Source organism: Scyliorhinus torazame, chromosome 24 (assembly GCF_047496885.1).
Source record: "Scyliorhinus torazame isolate Kashiwa2021f chromosome 24, sScyTor2.1, whole genome shotgun sequence".
In the NCBI taxonomy this organism is placed as follows: Eukaryota; Metazoa; Chordata; class Chondrichthyes; order Carcharhiniformes; family Scyliorhinidae; genus Scyliorhinus; species Scyliorhinus torazame.
Window position 1 is genome coordinate 13,493,496 of NC_092730.1, and position 17,763 is coordinate 13,511,258.

Consider the following 17,763-nt stretch of genomic DNA (forward strand, 5'->3'; position numbering starts at 1 on the left):
GGAGTGGGGGAGAATGTGGGACTCGATCCCATGGGGAGTGGGGGAGAATGTGGGACTCGCTCCCACAGGGAGTGGGGAGAATGTGGAACTCGCTCCCACAGGAGTGGGGAGAATGTGGGACTCGCTCCCATAGGGAGTGGGGGAGAATGTGGAACTCGCTCCCACAGGGAGTGGGGAGAATGTGGAACTCGCTCCCACAGAGAGTGGGGAGAATGTGGAACCCGCTCCCACAGGGAGTGGGGGAGAATGTGGGACTCGATCCCATGGGGAGTGGGGGAGAATGTGGGACTCGCTCCCACAGGGAGTGGGGAGAATGTGGAACTCGCTCCCACAGGGAGTGGGGGAGAATGTGGGACTCGCTCCCACAGGGGAGTGGGGAGAATGCGGGACTCGCTCCCACGGGGGTGTGGGGGAGAATGTGGAACTCGCTCCCACAGGGAGTGGGGAGAATGTGGAACTCGCTCCACAGGGAGTGGGGAGAATGTGGAACTCGCTCCTAAAGGAAGTGGGGGGAGAATGTGTGACTCGCTCCCACGGGGAGTGGGGGAGAATGTGGGACTCGCTCCACAGGGAGTGGGGAGAATGTGGAACTCGCTCCCACAGGGAAGTGGGGGAGAATGTGGAACTCGCTCCCACAGGAGTGGGGGAGAATGTGGGACTCGCTCCCATAGGAGTGAGAGAGAATGTGGAACTCGCTCCCACGGGGAGTGGGGGAGAATGTGGGACTCGCTCCCACGGGGAGTGGGGAGAATGTGGGACTCGCTCCCATAGGGAGTGAGAGAGAATGTGGGACTCGCTCCCACGGGGGAGTGGGGGAGAATGTGGAACTCGCTCCCACAGGGAGTGGGGGAGAATGTGGAACTCGCTCCCACAGAGAGTGGGGAGAATGTGGAACTCGCTCCCACAGGGAGTGGGGGAGAATGTGGGACTCGCTCCCACGGGGAGTGGGGGAGAATGTGGAACTCGCTCCCACAGGGAGTGAGAGAGAATGTGGGACTCGCTCCCACGGGGATGTGGGGGAGAATGTGGGACTCGCTCCCATAGGGAGTGAGAGAGAATGTGGGACTCGCTCCCACGGGGGAGTGGGGGAGAATGTGGAACTCGCTCCCACAGGGAGTGGGGGAGAATGTGGAACTCGCTCCCACAGAGAGTGGGGAGAATGTGGAACTCGCTCCCACAGGGAGTGGGGGAGAATGTGGGACTCGCTCCCACGGGGAGTGGGGGAGAATGTGGAACTCGCTCCCACAGGGAGTGGGGGAGAATGTGGGACACGCTCCCACGGGGAGTGGGGGGGAATGTGGGACTCGCTCCCACAGGGAGTGGGGAGAATGTGGGACTCGCTCCCACAGGGAGTGGGGGAGAATGTGAACTCGCTCCCACAGGGAGTGGGTGAGAATGTGGGACTCGCTCCCCACAGGGAGTGGGGAGAATGTGGGAACTCGCTCCCACAGGGAGTGGGGGAGAATGTGGGACACGCTCCCACGGGGAGTGGGGGGGGAATGTGGGACTCGCTCCCACAGGGAGTGGGGAGAATGTGGGACTCGCTCCCACAGGGAGTGGGGAGAATGTGGGACTCGCTCCCACGGGGAGTGGGGAGAATGTGGAACTCGCTCCCACGGGGAGTGGGGGAGAATGTGGGACTCGCTCCCATAGGAGTGAGAGAGAATGTGGGACTCGCTCCACGGGGGAGGTGGGGGAGAATGTGGAACTCGCTCCCACAGGGAGTGGGGGAGAATGTGGAACTCGCTCCCACAGAGAGTGGGGAGAATGTGGAACTCGCTCCCACAGGGAAGTGGGGGAGAATGTGGGACTCGCTCCCACGGGGAGTGGGGGAGAATGTGGGACTCGCTCCCACAGGGAGTGGGGAGAATGTGGAACTCGCTCCCACAGGGAGTGGGGGAGAATGTGGGACACGCTCCCACGGGGAGTGGGGGGGAATGTGGGACTCGCTCCCACAGGGAGTGGGGGAGAATGTGGGACTCGCTCCCACAGGGAGTGGGGAGAATGTGGACTCGCTCCCACGGGGAGTGGGGAGAATGTGGGACTCGCTCCCACAGGGAGTGGGGAGAATGTGGGACTCGCTCCCACGGGGAGCGGGGGAGAATGTGGAACTCAAGAGAGAGGAACGGAGGGACATGGTGATGGGGTGAGGAGACGATGGGACTTGGGGGAGGGGCTAGTATGGGACATGGAGCAACGGGGACGAATGGTCTTTGACGTAAATCCGGTGCAGAATACAGCCCCCTTCGGTGAACCTCCACTGCCACCATTCTCGGCACCATTAGGAAAATCTACTCCCACCAACCAAGCGAGGAGTTTGCCAACACATGCACTGGGCGTGTGCCAGTTAGGAAACAGGGTGGGGGTGGGGGAGAGATTGTGCGGGTGTACCAGAGCATCCAAGCTGGCTGCCAAAGGGAGATTTTCATCTCCAGCTGCTGTACGGCTGGCCAGCCAGACACAATGCGGCGTGCACTCAACCCCGGCACTTGGCGAAGGCACGGGTCCACAACTCGGCGATGGGTGCCAGGGTCATTTATTTTCAATGCTTCTCCCAAGCCCGTCAACCCAGCGCTGCTCGCCCAGTGAGCGAGAGATCGGATCCCCCGAACTGCACCCAGTGTAACCCAACCCCGTGCGGAGGGAGCGCGATGGAGGTCAATAACCGGGGGGGGGCGGGGGGCCTAGCTTAACGGTCAGCGGCAGGAGGTTTAGAGGGCATTTGAGAAACAACCTTTAACCGCTGCCTGAAAGGGTGGTGGAGGCCGGAACTCTAACAACAATTAAGAAGCGTTGAGATGAGCTCCTAAAAGGCCGCAGTGCACGAGGCTATGGACCGAATGCTGGAAAATGAGATGAAGAGTCAATCTGTGCTCGATGGCCGCCACAGACACGATCGGACAAATGGCCTCTTTCAGTGCTGTAAAAACTCTGTGACTCGGTGACAGAGAGGAAGAGGGCAGTTGAAAGAGGGCGAGAGAGAGCAAGAGAGATAAAGGAAGAGAGATAATAATAATCTTTATTAGTGTCTCAAGTAGGCTTACATTAACACTGCAAAGACGTTACTGTGAAAATCCCTCGTCGCCACATTCCGGCGCCTGTTCGGGGTACACGGAGGGAGAATTCAGAATGTCCGATTCGCCCAACAAGCACGTCTTTCGGGACTTGTGGGAGGGAACCGGAGCGCCCGGAGGAAACCTACGCAGACTCGGGGGGGGGGGGGGGGGGGGGGGGAAAGAGCGAGTGTATTGAAGAGGGGAGAGAGAGAGAAAAAAAGAGAGCGCAGGAAAGAGGGAGGGAAAAGAGAGACGGTAAAGTGCTGTTGTCCTTCATGTCTTTGAGGCGCACATTGTTCGCAAATACATTCATCACTTAATCATTGAGAACCATGTTGACGTGTGTGGCCGAGCACTCCTGATGTTTCAGAATGCCCAACTTCAGCCTTCAAACAAACTGCAGGGTGGGGGAAAGTGGTGATTACCTTCTGGCCTGTACTGCAGACCTCCCGAAGTCAGAACGCCATGGGTGAACTTTCCCGGGGAGTGCTCCCGGGGCCCTGGGAGTCGGGGGTGAGTTGGAGGGTGAAGACCGAGTGCTTGTACGTTTCCGACACCTTGTCCGGAGGCTGCTCCCCCGCGCGAGGCGGCTGGGGGAGGACCTTCTCCTTCACCAGGATCTGGCAGAACTTGCCCGTGAAGTTGGACGGGCAGTGGCAGCGGTTCCTCGAGCTGCATTGCCCTCCGTTCATGCAGGGCAGAGGGCACACCACTGGAGGACCAACAAAGATTGAACAGTTAACACCGGCGGAATAATCAGACCATCGCTTTTGCTCACCCAATGCGCCGATCAGAGAGAGTTGTGGGACTGTATTCACCGCAGCCCCGCGCCCGAACGGGACTGCGCGCGGTTAGATACTCGGGCACGTGGCCAATCCGGGGGGGGGGGGGGGGTTAATTTTTGCGTCTGGCTCCGCGGCCGCTGGGTGGTCTCCGGTCTGCGCATGCGCGGACTCCAAACCGGACGTATCCGCAGCAAAAGCGGCAAGATTCGCTCTGGGTCCTTGCTCGCCCCCTGCAGGACATTCAATTGTAATTTTTTTACAGGAATCCCTGACGTAAAACTCCAGCGTTGGGACTCCGGCGTGCAGACAGAGTCCCATTTCGGGACAATCCGGCCCCCGATCTCCACGCTGAAAAGGGACGAAGGGGCTCTGGAGAGATTGCGGACATAAGACACTGCAGGCAGGAAAGCTCAGCTGGGGTTTCTGGAGAAAGAAAGGCTGAGCGGGCGAACTAATTGAAGCCTTTCAAATGACAAAGGGGGTTTCAATTGGTCAACATTGGGGGTGGGGGTGGGGAGAATGTGGAACTCGCTCCCATAGGGGGTGGGGAGAATGTGGGACTCGCTCCACAGGGGGTGGGGGAGAATGTGGGATTCGCTCCCACAGGGAGTGGGGGGAGAATGTGGGATTCGCTCCCACAGGGGGTGGGGAGAATGTGGGACTCGCTCCACGGGGAGTGGGGGAGACTGTGGGACTCGCTCCCGCGGGGAGTGAGGGAGAATGTGGGACTCGCTCCCACGGGGAGTGGGGGCGAATGTGGGATTCGCTCCCACGGGAGTGGGGGCGAATGTGGATTCGCTCCCACGGGGAGTGGGGGAGAATGTGGGACTCGCTCCCACGGGGAGTGGGGGAGAAGGTGGAACTCGCTCCCATAGGGAGTGGGGAGAATGTGGGACTCGCTCCCACAGAGAGTGGGGAGAATGTGGGACTCGCTCCACGGGGAGTGGGGGAGAATGTGGACTCGCTCCCACAGGGAGTGGGGAGAATGTGGGACTCGCTCCCACAGGGAGTGGGGGAGAATGTGGGACTCGCTCCCACAGAGAGTGGGGGAGAATGTGGGACTCGCTCCCATAGGGAGTGCGGGGGAATGTGGGACTCGCTCCCACAGGGAGTGGGGAGAATGTGGGACTGGCTCCCACAGGGGGTGGGGAGAATGTGGAACTCGCTCCCATAGGGAGTGGGGAGAATGTGGGACTGACTCCCATAGGGAGTGGGGAGAATGTGGGTTGACTCCCACAGGGAGTGGGGAGAATGTGGAACTCGCTCCCACAGGGAGTGCGGGAGAATGTGGGACTCGCTCCCACAGGGAGTGCAGGAGAATGTGGACTCGCTCCCACAGGGAGTGGGGAGAATGTGGGACTCGCTCCCACAGGGATTGGGGAGAATGTGGGACTCGCTCCACAGGGGAGAATGTGGAACTCGCTCCCACAGGGAGAGGGGGAGAATGTGGGATTTGCTCCCACAGGGAGTTGGGAGAATGTGGGACTCGCTCCACAGGGAGTGTGGAGAATGTGGAACTAACTCCAACAGGGAGTGGGGGGAGAATGTGGGATTCGCTCCCACAGGGAGTGTGGAGAATGTGGAACTAACTCCAACAGGGAGTGGGGGAGAATGTGGGACTCGCTCCCACAGGAGTGGGGGGAGAATGTGGGACTTGCTCCCACAGGGGAGTGGGGAGAATGTGGGACTCGCTCCCACAGGGGAGAATGTGGAACTCGTTCCCACAGGGAGTGGGGAGAATGTGGAACTCGCTCCCACGGGGAGTGGGGAGAATGTGGGACTCACTCCACAGGGAGTGGGGGAGAATGTGGGACTCGCTCCCACAGGGTGTGGGGAGAATGTGGGACTCGCTCCCAAAGGGAGTCGGGAGAATGTGGAACTCGCTCCACAGGGAGTGGGGGAGAATGTGGGACTCGCTCCCACAGGGAGTGGGGAGAATGTGGGACTCGCTCCCACAGGGTGTGGGGAGAATGTGGGACTCGCTCCACGGGGAGTGGGGAGAATGTGGGACTCGCTCCCACAGGGAGTGGGGAGAATGTGGAACTCGCTCCCACAGGGAGTGGGGAGAATGTGGGACTCGCTCCCACAGGGAGTGGGGAGAATGTGGGATTTGCTCCCACAGGGAGTTGGGAGAATGTGGGACTCGCTCCCACAGGGAGAGGGGGAGAATGTGGAACTAACTCCCACAGGGAGTGGGGGAGAATGTGGGACTCGCTCCACAGGGATTGGGGAGAATGTGGGACTCGCTCCCACAGGGAGTGGGGAGAATGTGGGATTTGCATCCCACAGGAGTTGGGGAGAATGTGGGACTCGCTCCCACAGGGGAGTGGGGAGAATGTGGGACTCGCTCCACAGGGAGAATGTGGGACTCGCTCTAACAGGGAGTGGGGGTGAATGTGGAACTCGTTCCCACAGCGAGTGGGGAGAATGTGGGACTCGCTCCCACAGGGAGTGGGGGAGAATGTGGGGACTCGCTCCCACAGGGAGTGGGGGTCTGAATGTGGAACTCGTTCCCACAGCGAGTGGGGGAGGAGAATGTGGGACTCGCTCCCACAGGGAGTGGGGGTGAATGTGGAACTCGTTCCACAGCGAGTGGGGGAGAATGTGGGACTCGCTCCCACAGGGAGTGGGGGAGAATGTGGGACTCGCTCCACAGGGAGTGGGGGAGAATGTGGGACTCACTCCCACAGGGAGTGGGGAGAATGTGGGACTCGCTCCCACAGGGGACAATGTGGAACTCGTTCCCACAGCGAGTGGGGGAGAATGTGGGACTCACTCCCACAGGGAGTGGGGAGAATGTGGGACTCGCTCCCGCGGGGGAGTGGGGGAGAATGTGGGACTCGCTCCCACGGGAGTGGGGGAGAATGTGGAACTCGCTCCCAGGGGAGTGGGGAGAATGTGGGACTCACTCCCACGGGGAGTGGGGGAGAATGTGGAACTCGCTCCCACAGGAGTGGGGAGAATGTGGAACTCGCTCCCAAAGGGAGTCAGGAGAATGTGGAACTCGCTCCCACAGGGAGTGGGGAGAATGTGGGACTCGCTCCCACAGGGGAGAATGTGGAACTCGCTCCCACGGGGAGTGGGGGAGAATGTGGGACTCCGCTCCCACAGGGGAGAATGTGGAACTCGTTCCCACAGCGAGTGGGGGAGAATGTGGGACTCGCTCCCACAGGGAGTGGGGGAGAATGTGGGACTCGCTCCCACAGGGAGTGGGGGAGAATGTGGGACTCACTCCCACAGGAGTGGGGAGAATGTGGGACTCGCTCCCACAGGGGAAGAATGTGGAACTCGTTCCCACAGCGAGTGGGGGAGAATGTGGGACTCACTCCCACAGGGAGTGGGAGAAATGTGGGACTCGCTCCCGCGGGAGTGGGGGAGAATGTGGGACTCGCTCCCACGGGGAGTGGGGGAGAATGTGGAACTCGCTCCCAGGGGAGTGGGGAGAATGTGGGACTCACTCCCACGGGGAGGTGGGGGAGAATGTGGAACTCGCTCCCACAGGGAGTGGGGAGAATGTGGAACTCGCTCCCAAAGGGAGTCAGGAGAATGTGGAACTCGCTCCCACAGGGAGTGGGGAGAATGTGGGACTCGCTCCCACAGGGGAGAATGTGGAACTCGCTCCCACGGGGAGTGGGAGAGAATGTGGGACTCGCTCCCACGGGGAGTGGGGGAGAATGTGGGACTCGCTCGCACAGGGAATGGGGGAGAATGTGGAACTCGCTCCCACAGGGAGTGGGGAGAATGTGGGACTCGCTCCCACTGGGAGTGGGGGAGAATGTGGGACTCGCTCCCACAGGGAGTGGGGGAGAATGTGGGACTCGCTCCCACGGGGAGTGGGGGAGAATGTGGAACTCGCTCCCACGGGGAGTGGGAGAGAATGTGGGACTCGCTCCCACGGGGAGTGGGGAGAATGTGGAACTCGCTCCCACGGGGAGTGGAGAGAATGTGGGACTCGCTCCCACAGGGAGTGGGGAGAATGTGGGACTCGCTCCCACGGGGAGTGGGGAGAATGTGGGACTCGCTCCCACAGGGAGTGGGGAGAATGTGGAACTCGCTCCCAAAGGGAGTCAGGAGAATGTGGAACTCGCTCCCACGGGGAGTGGGGGAGAATGTGGGACTCGCTCCCACAGGGAGTGGGGAGAATGTGGGACTCGCTCCCACAGGGAGTGGGGGAAATGTGGAACTCGCTCCCACAGGGAGTGGGGAGAATGTGGGACTTGCTCCCACAGGGAGTGGGGAGAATGTGGGACTCGCTCCCACGGGGAGTGCGCGAGATGAATAGGGTCAATACATTTAAGGGGGGAAGCTGGAAACACTGATGAGGGAGAGAGGAATAGAAGGATAGGGAGATGGGGGGGGGGGGGGGGGGGGGCGCGTGGGGGGGGGGGGGGGTTGAAATGAAGACTGCCAGGCAGAGTATACAAGCCAACACACATCAATCATATGGCCTTTGCCATGATTTGTACACATTAAACTCCATCAATGTGTCTTAATCAATCAAGAATTAACAATGAGTGTCAAAATAATAATCCGACCCTTTCATCCCTTAACATTTGTGCCCATCAGACAGGGTCGAGGAGACTAGACACAGAACAGCCTCGAGGCAGAGGGAAGCTCCCTCTCACCTGCCCCAATTATCAGCCCTGACCTCGATATCCAAGTAAGATCATCACATTTTCGTATCGCACCGAGCAAGAGTGTCTCGGCCAACATTCCTCCATCAATCAAAACATCCCGGAAAGAAAACAACAGATTAACTTTCCATTGGCTGCGGCGTGCGTGTCCGTCCGCATTGCTGACGTAAGTCACGGCAATCGGACGTCCAAACGAGGCCCAGATCGGAATTGTGTCGGGACCCATCTGAGCGAAGGTGATAAGAAGCAGGCAGAACCCAGGACTTGGTTGACGGCCTCTTTGTTGTGAAGATATTTTAAACAGGAAGCCGTGTCTGACTGAATGACGAGATAATAATAATTTGCACAGTTTTTCCCCACTCAGTCTTCGCTTTGATGGTCAGGCTGTGATCTCAATGGCTGCACGGGTTACGCCAGCGGTGTTACCGGGCGCTCACAGCATGCCTTGCCCGAGAAAGAGCTGGAAAGTCAGCACAATCCCGTCCAGGACAAGCGAGGCAGATGAAAGCAATTCCGTCCTATCTAGAAGTCTCCAAAGTTACAGAGTAAGTGATGCGTACACTCCAGAATAAACGGTGACTCTGTACAGTTACACAGTGAGTGATCCTCACACTGAATAAACAGTGACTCTGTACAGTTACACAGTGAGTGATCCTCACCCTGCTGAATAAACAGTGACTCTGTACAGTTACACAGTGAGTGATCCTCACCCTGCTGAATAAACAGTGACTCTGTACAGTTACACAGTGAGTGATCCTCACCCTGCTGAATAAACAGTGACTCTGTACAGTTACACAGTGAGTGACCCTCACACTGCTGAATGAACAGTGACTCTGTACAGTTACACAGTGAGTGACCCTCACACTGCTGAATGAACAGTGACTCTGTACAGTTACACAGTGAGCGATCCTCACCCTGCTGAATAAACAGTGACTCTGTACAGTTACACAGTGAGTGACCCTCACCCTGCTGAATAAACAGTGACTCTGTACAGTTACACAGTGAGTGATCCTCACCCTGCTGAATAAACAGTGACTCTGTACAGTTACACAGTGAGTGATCCTCGCCCTGCTGAATAAACAGTGACTCTGTACAGTTACACAGTGAGTGATCCTCACCCTGCTGAATAAACAGTGACTCTGTACAGTTACACAGTGAATGACCCTCACCCTGCTGAATAAACAGTGACTCTGTACAGTTACACAGTGAGTGATCCACACCCTGCTGAATAAACAGTGACTCTGTACAGTTACACAGTGAGTGATCCTCACCCTGAATAAACAGTGACTCTGTACAGTTACACAGTGAGTGACCCTCACCCTGAATAAACAGTGACTCTGTACAGTTACACAGTGAGTGATCCTCACCCTGCTGAATAAACAGTGACTCTGTACAGTTACACAGTGAGTGACCCTCACCCTGCTGAATAAACAGTGACTCTGTACAGTTACACAGTGAGTGATCCTCACCCTGCTGAATAAACAGTGACTCTGTACAGTTACACAGTGAGTGACCCTCACCCTGAATAAACAGTGACTCTGTACAGTTACACAGTGAGTGACCCTCACCCTGCTGAATAAACAGTGACTCTGTACAGTTACACAGTGAGTGATCCTCACCCTGCTGAATAAACAGTGACTCTGTACAGTTACACAGTGAGTGACCCTCACCCTGAATAAACAGTGACTCTGTACAGTTACACAGTGAGTGACCCTCGCCCTGAATAAACAGTGACTCTGTACAGTTACATAGTGAGTGATCCTCACCCTGCTGAATAAACAGTGACTCTGTACAGTTACACAGTGAGTGATCCTCACCCTGCTGAATAAACAGTGACTCTGTACAGTTACACAGTGAGTGATCCTCACCCTGCTGAATAAACAGTGACTCTGTACAGTTACACAGTGAGTGATCCTCACCCTGCTGAATAAACAGTGACTCTGTACAGTTACACAGTGAGTGATCCTCACCCTGCTGAATAAACAGTGACTCTGTACAGTTACACAGTGAGTGATCCTCACCCTGAATAAACAGTGACTCTGTACAGTTACACAGTGAGTGATCCTCACCCTGAATAAACAGCGACTCTGTACAGTTACACAGTGAGTGATCCTCACCCTGCTGAATAAACAGTGACTCTGTACAGTTACACAGTGAGTGATCCTCGCCCTGCTGAATAAACAGTGACTCTGTACAGTTACACAGTGAGTGATCCTCACCCTGCTGAATAAACAGTGACTCTGTACAGTTACACAGTGAGTGACCCTCACCCTGCTGAATAAACAGTGACTCTGTACAGTTACAGAGTGAGTGATCCTCACCCTGCTGAATAAACAGTGACTCTGTACAGTTACACAGTGAGTGACCCTCACCCTGAATAAACAGTGACTCTGTACAGTTACACAGTGAGTGACCCTCACCCTGCTGAATAAACAGTGACTCTGTACAGTTACACAGTGAGTGATCCTCACCCTGCTGAATAAACAGTGACTCTGTACAGTTACACAGTGAGTGATCCTCACCCTGCTGAATAAACAGTGACTCTGTACAGTTACACAGTGAGTGATCCTCACCCTGAATAAACAGTGACTCTGTACAGTTACACAGTGAGTGCTCCTCACCCTGCTGAATAAACAGTGACTCTGTACAGTTACACAGTGAGTGATCCTCACCCTGAATAAACAGTGACTCTGTACAGTTACACAGTGAGTGATCCTCACCCTGCTGAATAAACAGTGACTCTGTACAGTTACACAGTGAGTGATCCTCACCCTGCTGAATAAACAGTGACTCTGTACAGTTACACAGTGAGTGATCCTCACCCTGCTGAATAAACAGTGACTCTGTACAGTTACACAGTGAGTGATCCTCACACTGCTGAATAAACAGTGACTCTGTACAGTTACACAGCGAGTGATCCTCACCCTGCTGAATAAACAGTGACTCTGTACAGTTACACAGTGAGTGATCCTCACCCTGCTGAATAAACAGTGACTCTGTACAGTTACACAGTGAGTGATCCTCACACTGCTGAATAAACAGTGACTCTGTACAGTTACACAGTGAGTGATCCTCACCCTGCTGAATAAACAGTGACTCTGTATAGTTACACAGTGAGTGACCCTCATCCTGCTGAATAAACAGTGACTCTGTACAGTTACACAGTGAGTGACCCTCACCCTGCTGAATAAACAGTGACTCTGTACAGTTAAACAGTGAGTGACCCTCACCCTGCTGAATAAACAGTGACTCTGTACAGTTACACAGTGAGTGATCCTCACCCTGCTGAATACACAGTGACTCTGTACAGTTACACAGTGAGTGATCCTCACCCTGCTGAATAAACTGTGACTCGGTACAGTTACACAGTGAGTGATCCTCACCCTGCTGAATAAACAGTGACTGTACAGTTACACAGTGAGTGATCCTCACCCTGAATAAACAGTGACTCTGTACAGTTACACAGTGAGTGATCCTCACCCTGAATAAACAGTGACTCTGTACAGTTACACAGTGAGTGATCCTCACCCTGCTGAATAAACAGTGACTCTGTACAGTTACACAGTGAGTGATCCTCACCCTGCTGAATAAACAGTGACTCTGTACAGTTACACAGTGAGTGACCCTCACCCTGAATAAACAGTGACTCTGTACAGTTACACAGTGAGTGATCCTCACCCTGCTGAATAAACAGTGACTCTGTACAGTTACACAGTGAGTGATCCTCACCCTGCTGAATAAACAGTGACTCTGTACAGTTACACAGTGAGTGACCCTCACCCTGAATAAACAGTGACACTGTACAGTTACACAGTGAGTGATCCTCACCCTGCTGAATAAACAGTGACTCTGTACAGTTACACAGTGAGTGATCCTCACCCTGCTGAATAAACAGTGACTCTGTACAGTTACACAGTGAGTGATCCTCACCCTGCTGAATAAACAGTGACTCTGTACAGTTACACAGTGAGCGATCCTCACCCTGAATAAACAGTGACTCTGTACAGTTACACAGTGAGTGATCCTCACCCTGCTGAATAAACAGTGACTCTGTACAGTTACACAGTGAGTGACCCTCACCCTGAATAAACAGTGACTCTGTACAGTTACACAGTGAGTGATCCTCACCCTGAATAAACAGTGACTCTGTACAGTTACACAGTGAGTGATCCTCACCCTGCTGAATAAACAGTGACTCTGTACAGTTACACAGTGAGTGATCCTCACCCTGCTGAATAAACAGTGACTCTGTACAGTTACACAGTGAGTGACCCTCACCCTGAATAAACAGTGACTCTGTACAGTTACACAGTGAGTGATCCTCACCCTGCTGAATAAACAGTGACTCTGTACAGTTACACAGTGAGTGACCCTCACCCTGCTGAATAAACAGTGACTCTGTACAGTTACACAGTGAGTGACCCTCACCCTGCTGAATAAACAGTGACTCTGTACAGTTACACAGTGAGTGATCCTCACCCTGAATAAACAGTGACTCTGTACAGTTACACAGTGAGTGATCCTCACCCTGCTGAATAAACAGTGACTGTGTACAGTTACACAGTGAGTGACCCTCACCGTGCTGAATAAACAGTGACTCTGTACAGTTACACAGTGAGTGATCCTCACCCTGCTGAATAAACAGAGACTCTGTACAGTTACACAGTGAGTGACCCTCACCCTGCTGAATAAACAGTGACTCTGTACAGTTACACAGTGAGTGATCCTCACCCTACTGAATAAACAGTGACTCTGTACAGTTACACAGTGAGTGATCCTCACCCTGAATAAACAGTGACTCTGTACAGTTACACAGTGAGTGATCCTCACCCTGAATAAACAGTGACTCTGTACAGTTACACAGTGAGTGATCCTCACCCTGCTGAATAAACAGTGACTCTGTACAGTTACACAGTGAGTGACCCTCACGCTGCTGAATAAACAGTGACTCTGTACAGTTACACAGTGAGTAATCCTCACCCTGAATAAACAGTGACTCTGTACAGTTACACAGTGAGTGATCCTCACCCTGCTGAATAAACAGTGACTCTGTACAGTTACACAGTGAGTGATCCTCACCCTGCTGAATAAACAGTGACTCAGTACAGTTACACAGTGAGTAATCCTCACCCTGAATAAACAGTGACTCTGTACAGTTACACAGTGAGTGATCCTCACCCTGCTGAATAAACAGTGACTCTGTACAGTTTCACAGTGAGTGATCCTCACCCTGCTGGATAAACAGTGACTCTGTACAGTTACAGTGAGTGACCCACACCCTGCTGACTAAACAGTGACTCTGTACAGTTACACAGTGAGTGATCCTCACCCTGCTGAATAAACAGTGACTCTGTACAGTTACAGTGAGTGATCCTCACCCTGAATAAACAGTGACTCTGTACAGTTACACAGTGAGTGATCCTCACCCTGCTGAATAAACAGTGACCCTGTACAGTTACACAGTGAGTCATCCTCACCCTGAATAAACAGTGACTCTGTACAGTTACACAGTGAGTGATCGTCACCCTGCTGAATAAACAGTGACCCTGTACAGTTACACAGTGAGTCATCCTCACCCTGAATAAACAGTGACTCTGTACAGTTACACAGTGAGTGATCCTCACCCTGAATAAACAGTGACTCTGTACAGTTACACAGTGAGTGATCCTGACCCTGAATAAACAGTGACTCTGTACAGTTACACAGTGAGTGATCCTCACCCTGCTGAATAAACAGTGACTCTGTACAGTTACACAGTGAGTGATCTTCACCCTGAATAAACAGTGACTCTGTACAGTTACACAGTGAGTGATCCTCACCCTGCTGAATAAACAGTGACTCTGTACAGTTACACAGTGAGTGATCCTCACCCTGAATAAACAGTGACTCTGTACAGTTACACAGGGAGTGATCCTCACCCTGCTGAATAAACAGTGACTCTGTACAGTTACACAGTGAGTGATCCTCACCCTGCTGAATAAACAGTGACTCTGTACAGTTACACAGGGAGTGATCCTCACCCTGCTGAATAAACAGTGACTCTGTACAGTTACACAGTGAGTGATCCTCACCCTGCTGAATAAACAGAGACTCTGTACAGTTACACAGTGAGTGACCCTCGCCCTGCTGAATAAACAGTGACACTGTACAGTTACACAGTGAGTGACCCTCACCCTGCTGAATAAACAGTGACTCTGTACAGTTACACAGTGAGTGATCCTCACCCTGAATAAACAGTGACTCTGTACAGTTACACAGTGAGTGATCCTCACCCTGCTGAATAAACAGTGACTCTGTACAGTTACACAGTGAGTATCTCAAATTGTGTTAAAAGCGAAAACAAACTCTGTACAAACACTTAGTAATGCTTCCCCTGAAAAACACGGGTACACATTAACCAATATTATACAGCAAACTGCAGGAACACATATCCATTGTGAGAAAAACTTACCTGACTGAGTAATTAGAAACTGCAGAGTTAGGCACATCTGTACCACTTATCCTGAATAAACATGATGGAAAGTTACACACTGCTCAAATCTTTTACTGTCCTGGGAGTGTTTGATGGGGACAGTGTAGAGGGAGCTTTACTCTGTATCTAACCCCGTGCTGTACCTGTCCTGGGAGTGTTTGATGGGGACAGTGTAGAGGGAGCTTTACTCTGTATCTAACCCCGTGCTGTACCTGTCCTGGGAGTGTTTGATGGGGACAGTGTAGAGGGAGCTTTACTCTGTATCTAACCCCGTGCTGTACCTGTCCTGGGAGTGTTTGATGGGGACGGTGTAGAGGGAGCTTTACTCTGTATCTAACCCCGTGCTGTACCTGTCCTGAGAGTGTTTGAGGGGGACAGTGTAGAGGGAGCTTTACTCTGTATCTAACCCCGTGCTGTACCTGTCCTGGGAGTGTTTGATGGGGACAGTGTAGAGGGAGCTTTACTCTGTATCTAACCCCATGCTGTACCTGTCCTGGGAGTGTTTGATGGGGACAGTGTAGAGGGAGCTTTACTCTGTATCTAACCCCGTGCTGTACCTGTCCTGGGAGTGTTTGACGGGGACAGTGTAGAGGGAGCTTTACTCTGTATCTAACCCCATGCTGTACCTGTCCTGGGAGTGTTTGACGGGGACAGTGTAGAGAGAGCTTTACTCTGTATCTAACCCCGTGCTGTACCTGTCCTGGGAGTGTTTGATGGGGACAGTGTAGAGGGAGCTTTACTCTGTATCTAACCCCATGCTGTACCTGTCCTGGGAGTGTTTGACGGGGACAGTGTAGAGGGAGCTTTACTCTGTATCTAACCCCGTGCTGTACCTGTCCTGGGAGTGTTTGATGGGGACGGTGTAGAGGGAGCTTTACTCTGTATCTAACCCCGTGCTGTACCTGTCCTGAGAGTGTTTGAGGGGGACAGTGTAGAGGGAGCTTTACTCTGTATCTAACCCCATGCTGTCCCTGTCCTGGGAGTGTTTGAGGGGGACAGTGTAGAGGGAGCTTTACTCTGTATCTAACCCCATGCTGTACCTGTCCTGGGAGTGTTTGATGGGGACAGTGTAGAGGGAGTTTTACTCTGTATCTAACCCCGTGCTGTACCTGTCCTGGGAGTGTTTGAGGGGGACAGTGTAGAGGGAGCTTTACTCTGTATCTAACCCCGTGCTGTACCTGTCCTGGGAGTGTTTGACGGGGACAGTGTAGAGGGAGCGTTACTCTGTATCTAACCCCGTGCTGTACCTGTCCAGGGAGTGTTTGATGGGGACAGTGTAGAGGGAGGTTTACTCTGTATCTAACCCCGTGCTGTACCTGTCCTGGGAGTGTTTGATTGGGACAGTGTAGAGGGAGCTTTACTCTGTATCTAACCCCGTGCTGTACCTGTCCTGGGAGTGTTTGACGGGGACAGTGTAGAGGGAGCGTTACTCTGTATCTAACCCCGTGCTGTACCTGTCCAGGGAGTGTTTGATGGGGACAGTGTAGAGGGAGCTTTACTCTGTATCTAACCCCGTGCTGTACCTGTCCTGGGAGTGTTTGATGGGGACAGTGTAGAGGGAGCTTTACTCTGTATCTAACCCCGTGCTGTACCTGTCCTGGGAGTGTTTGATGGGGACAGTGTAGAGGGAGCTTTACTCTGTATCTAACCCCGTGCTGTACCTGTCCTGGGAGTGTTTAATGGGGACAGTGTAGAGGGAGCTTTACTCTGTATCTAACTCCGTGCTGTACCTGTCCTGGGAGTGTTTGATGGGGACAGTGTAGAGGGAGCTTTACTCTGTATCTAACCCCGTGCTGTACCTGTCCTGTGAGTGTTTGATTGGGACAGTGTAGCGGGAGCTTTACTCTGTATCTAACCCCGTGCTGTACCTGTCCTGGGAGTGTTTGATTGGGACAGTGTAGCGGGAGCTTTACTCTGTATCTAACCCCGTGCTGTACCTGTCCTGGGAGTGTTTGATGGGGACAGTGTAGAGGGAGCTTTACTCTGTATCTAACCCCGTGCTGTACCTGTCCTGGGAGTGTTTGATTGGGACAGTGTAGCGGGAGCTTTACTCTGTTTCTAACCCCGTGCTGTACCTGTCCTGGGAGTGTTTGATGGGGACAGTGTAGAGGGAGCTTTACTCTGTATCTAACCCCGTGCTGTACCTGTCCTGTGAGTGTTTGATTGGGACAGTGTAGCGGGAGCTTTACTCTGTATCTAACCCCGTGCTGTACCTGTCCTGGGAGTGTTTGATGGGGACAGTGTAGAGGGAGCTTTACTCTGTATCTAACCCCGTGCTGTACCTGTCCTGGGAGTGTTTGATTGGGACAGTGTAGCGGGAGCTTTACTCTGTTTCTAACCCCGTGCTGTACCTGTCCTGGGAGTGTTTGATGGGGACAGTGTAGAGGGAGCTTTACTCTGTATCTAACCCCGTGCTGTACCTGTCCTGGGAGTGTTTGATGGGGACAGTGTAGAGGGAGCTTTACTCTGTATCTAACCCCACGCTGTACCTGTCCTGGGAGTGTTTGACGGGGACAGTGTAGAGGGAGCTTTACTCTGTATCTAACCCCGTGCTGTACCTGTCCTGGGAGTGTTTGATGGGGACAGTGTAGAGGGAGCTTTACTCTGTATCTAACCCCGTGCTGTACCTGTCCTGGGAGTGTTTGATGGGGACAGTGTAGAGGGAGCTTTACTCTGTATCTAACCCCGTGCTGTACCTGTCCTGGGAGTGTTTAATGGGGACAGTGTAGAGGGAGCTTTACTCTGTATCTAACCCCGTGCTGTACCTGTCCTGGGAGTGTTTGATTGGGACAGTGTAGAGGGAGCTTTACTCTGTA

The 17,763-nt window shown here is 53.6% G+C and overlaps 1 protein-coding gene across 1 annotated transcript in view; it reads right to left on the bottom strand.

Moving 5' to 3' along the window:
- ltbp3 (latent transforming growth factor beta binding protein 3) overlaps nt 1–17,763 on the bottom strand; it is a 167,474-nt gene that overhangs the window by 78,384 nt on the left and 71,327 nt on the right. Inside the window, 2 exon segments of the mRNA XM_072489380.1 lie at nt 3,482–3,547; nt 3,550–3,768. Coding sequence (XP_072345481.1) covers nt 3,482–3,547; nt 3,550–3,768 — 285 coding nt within the window.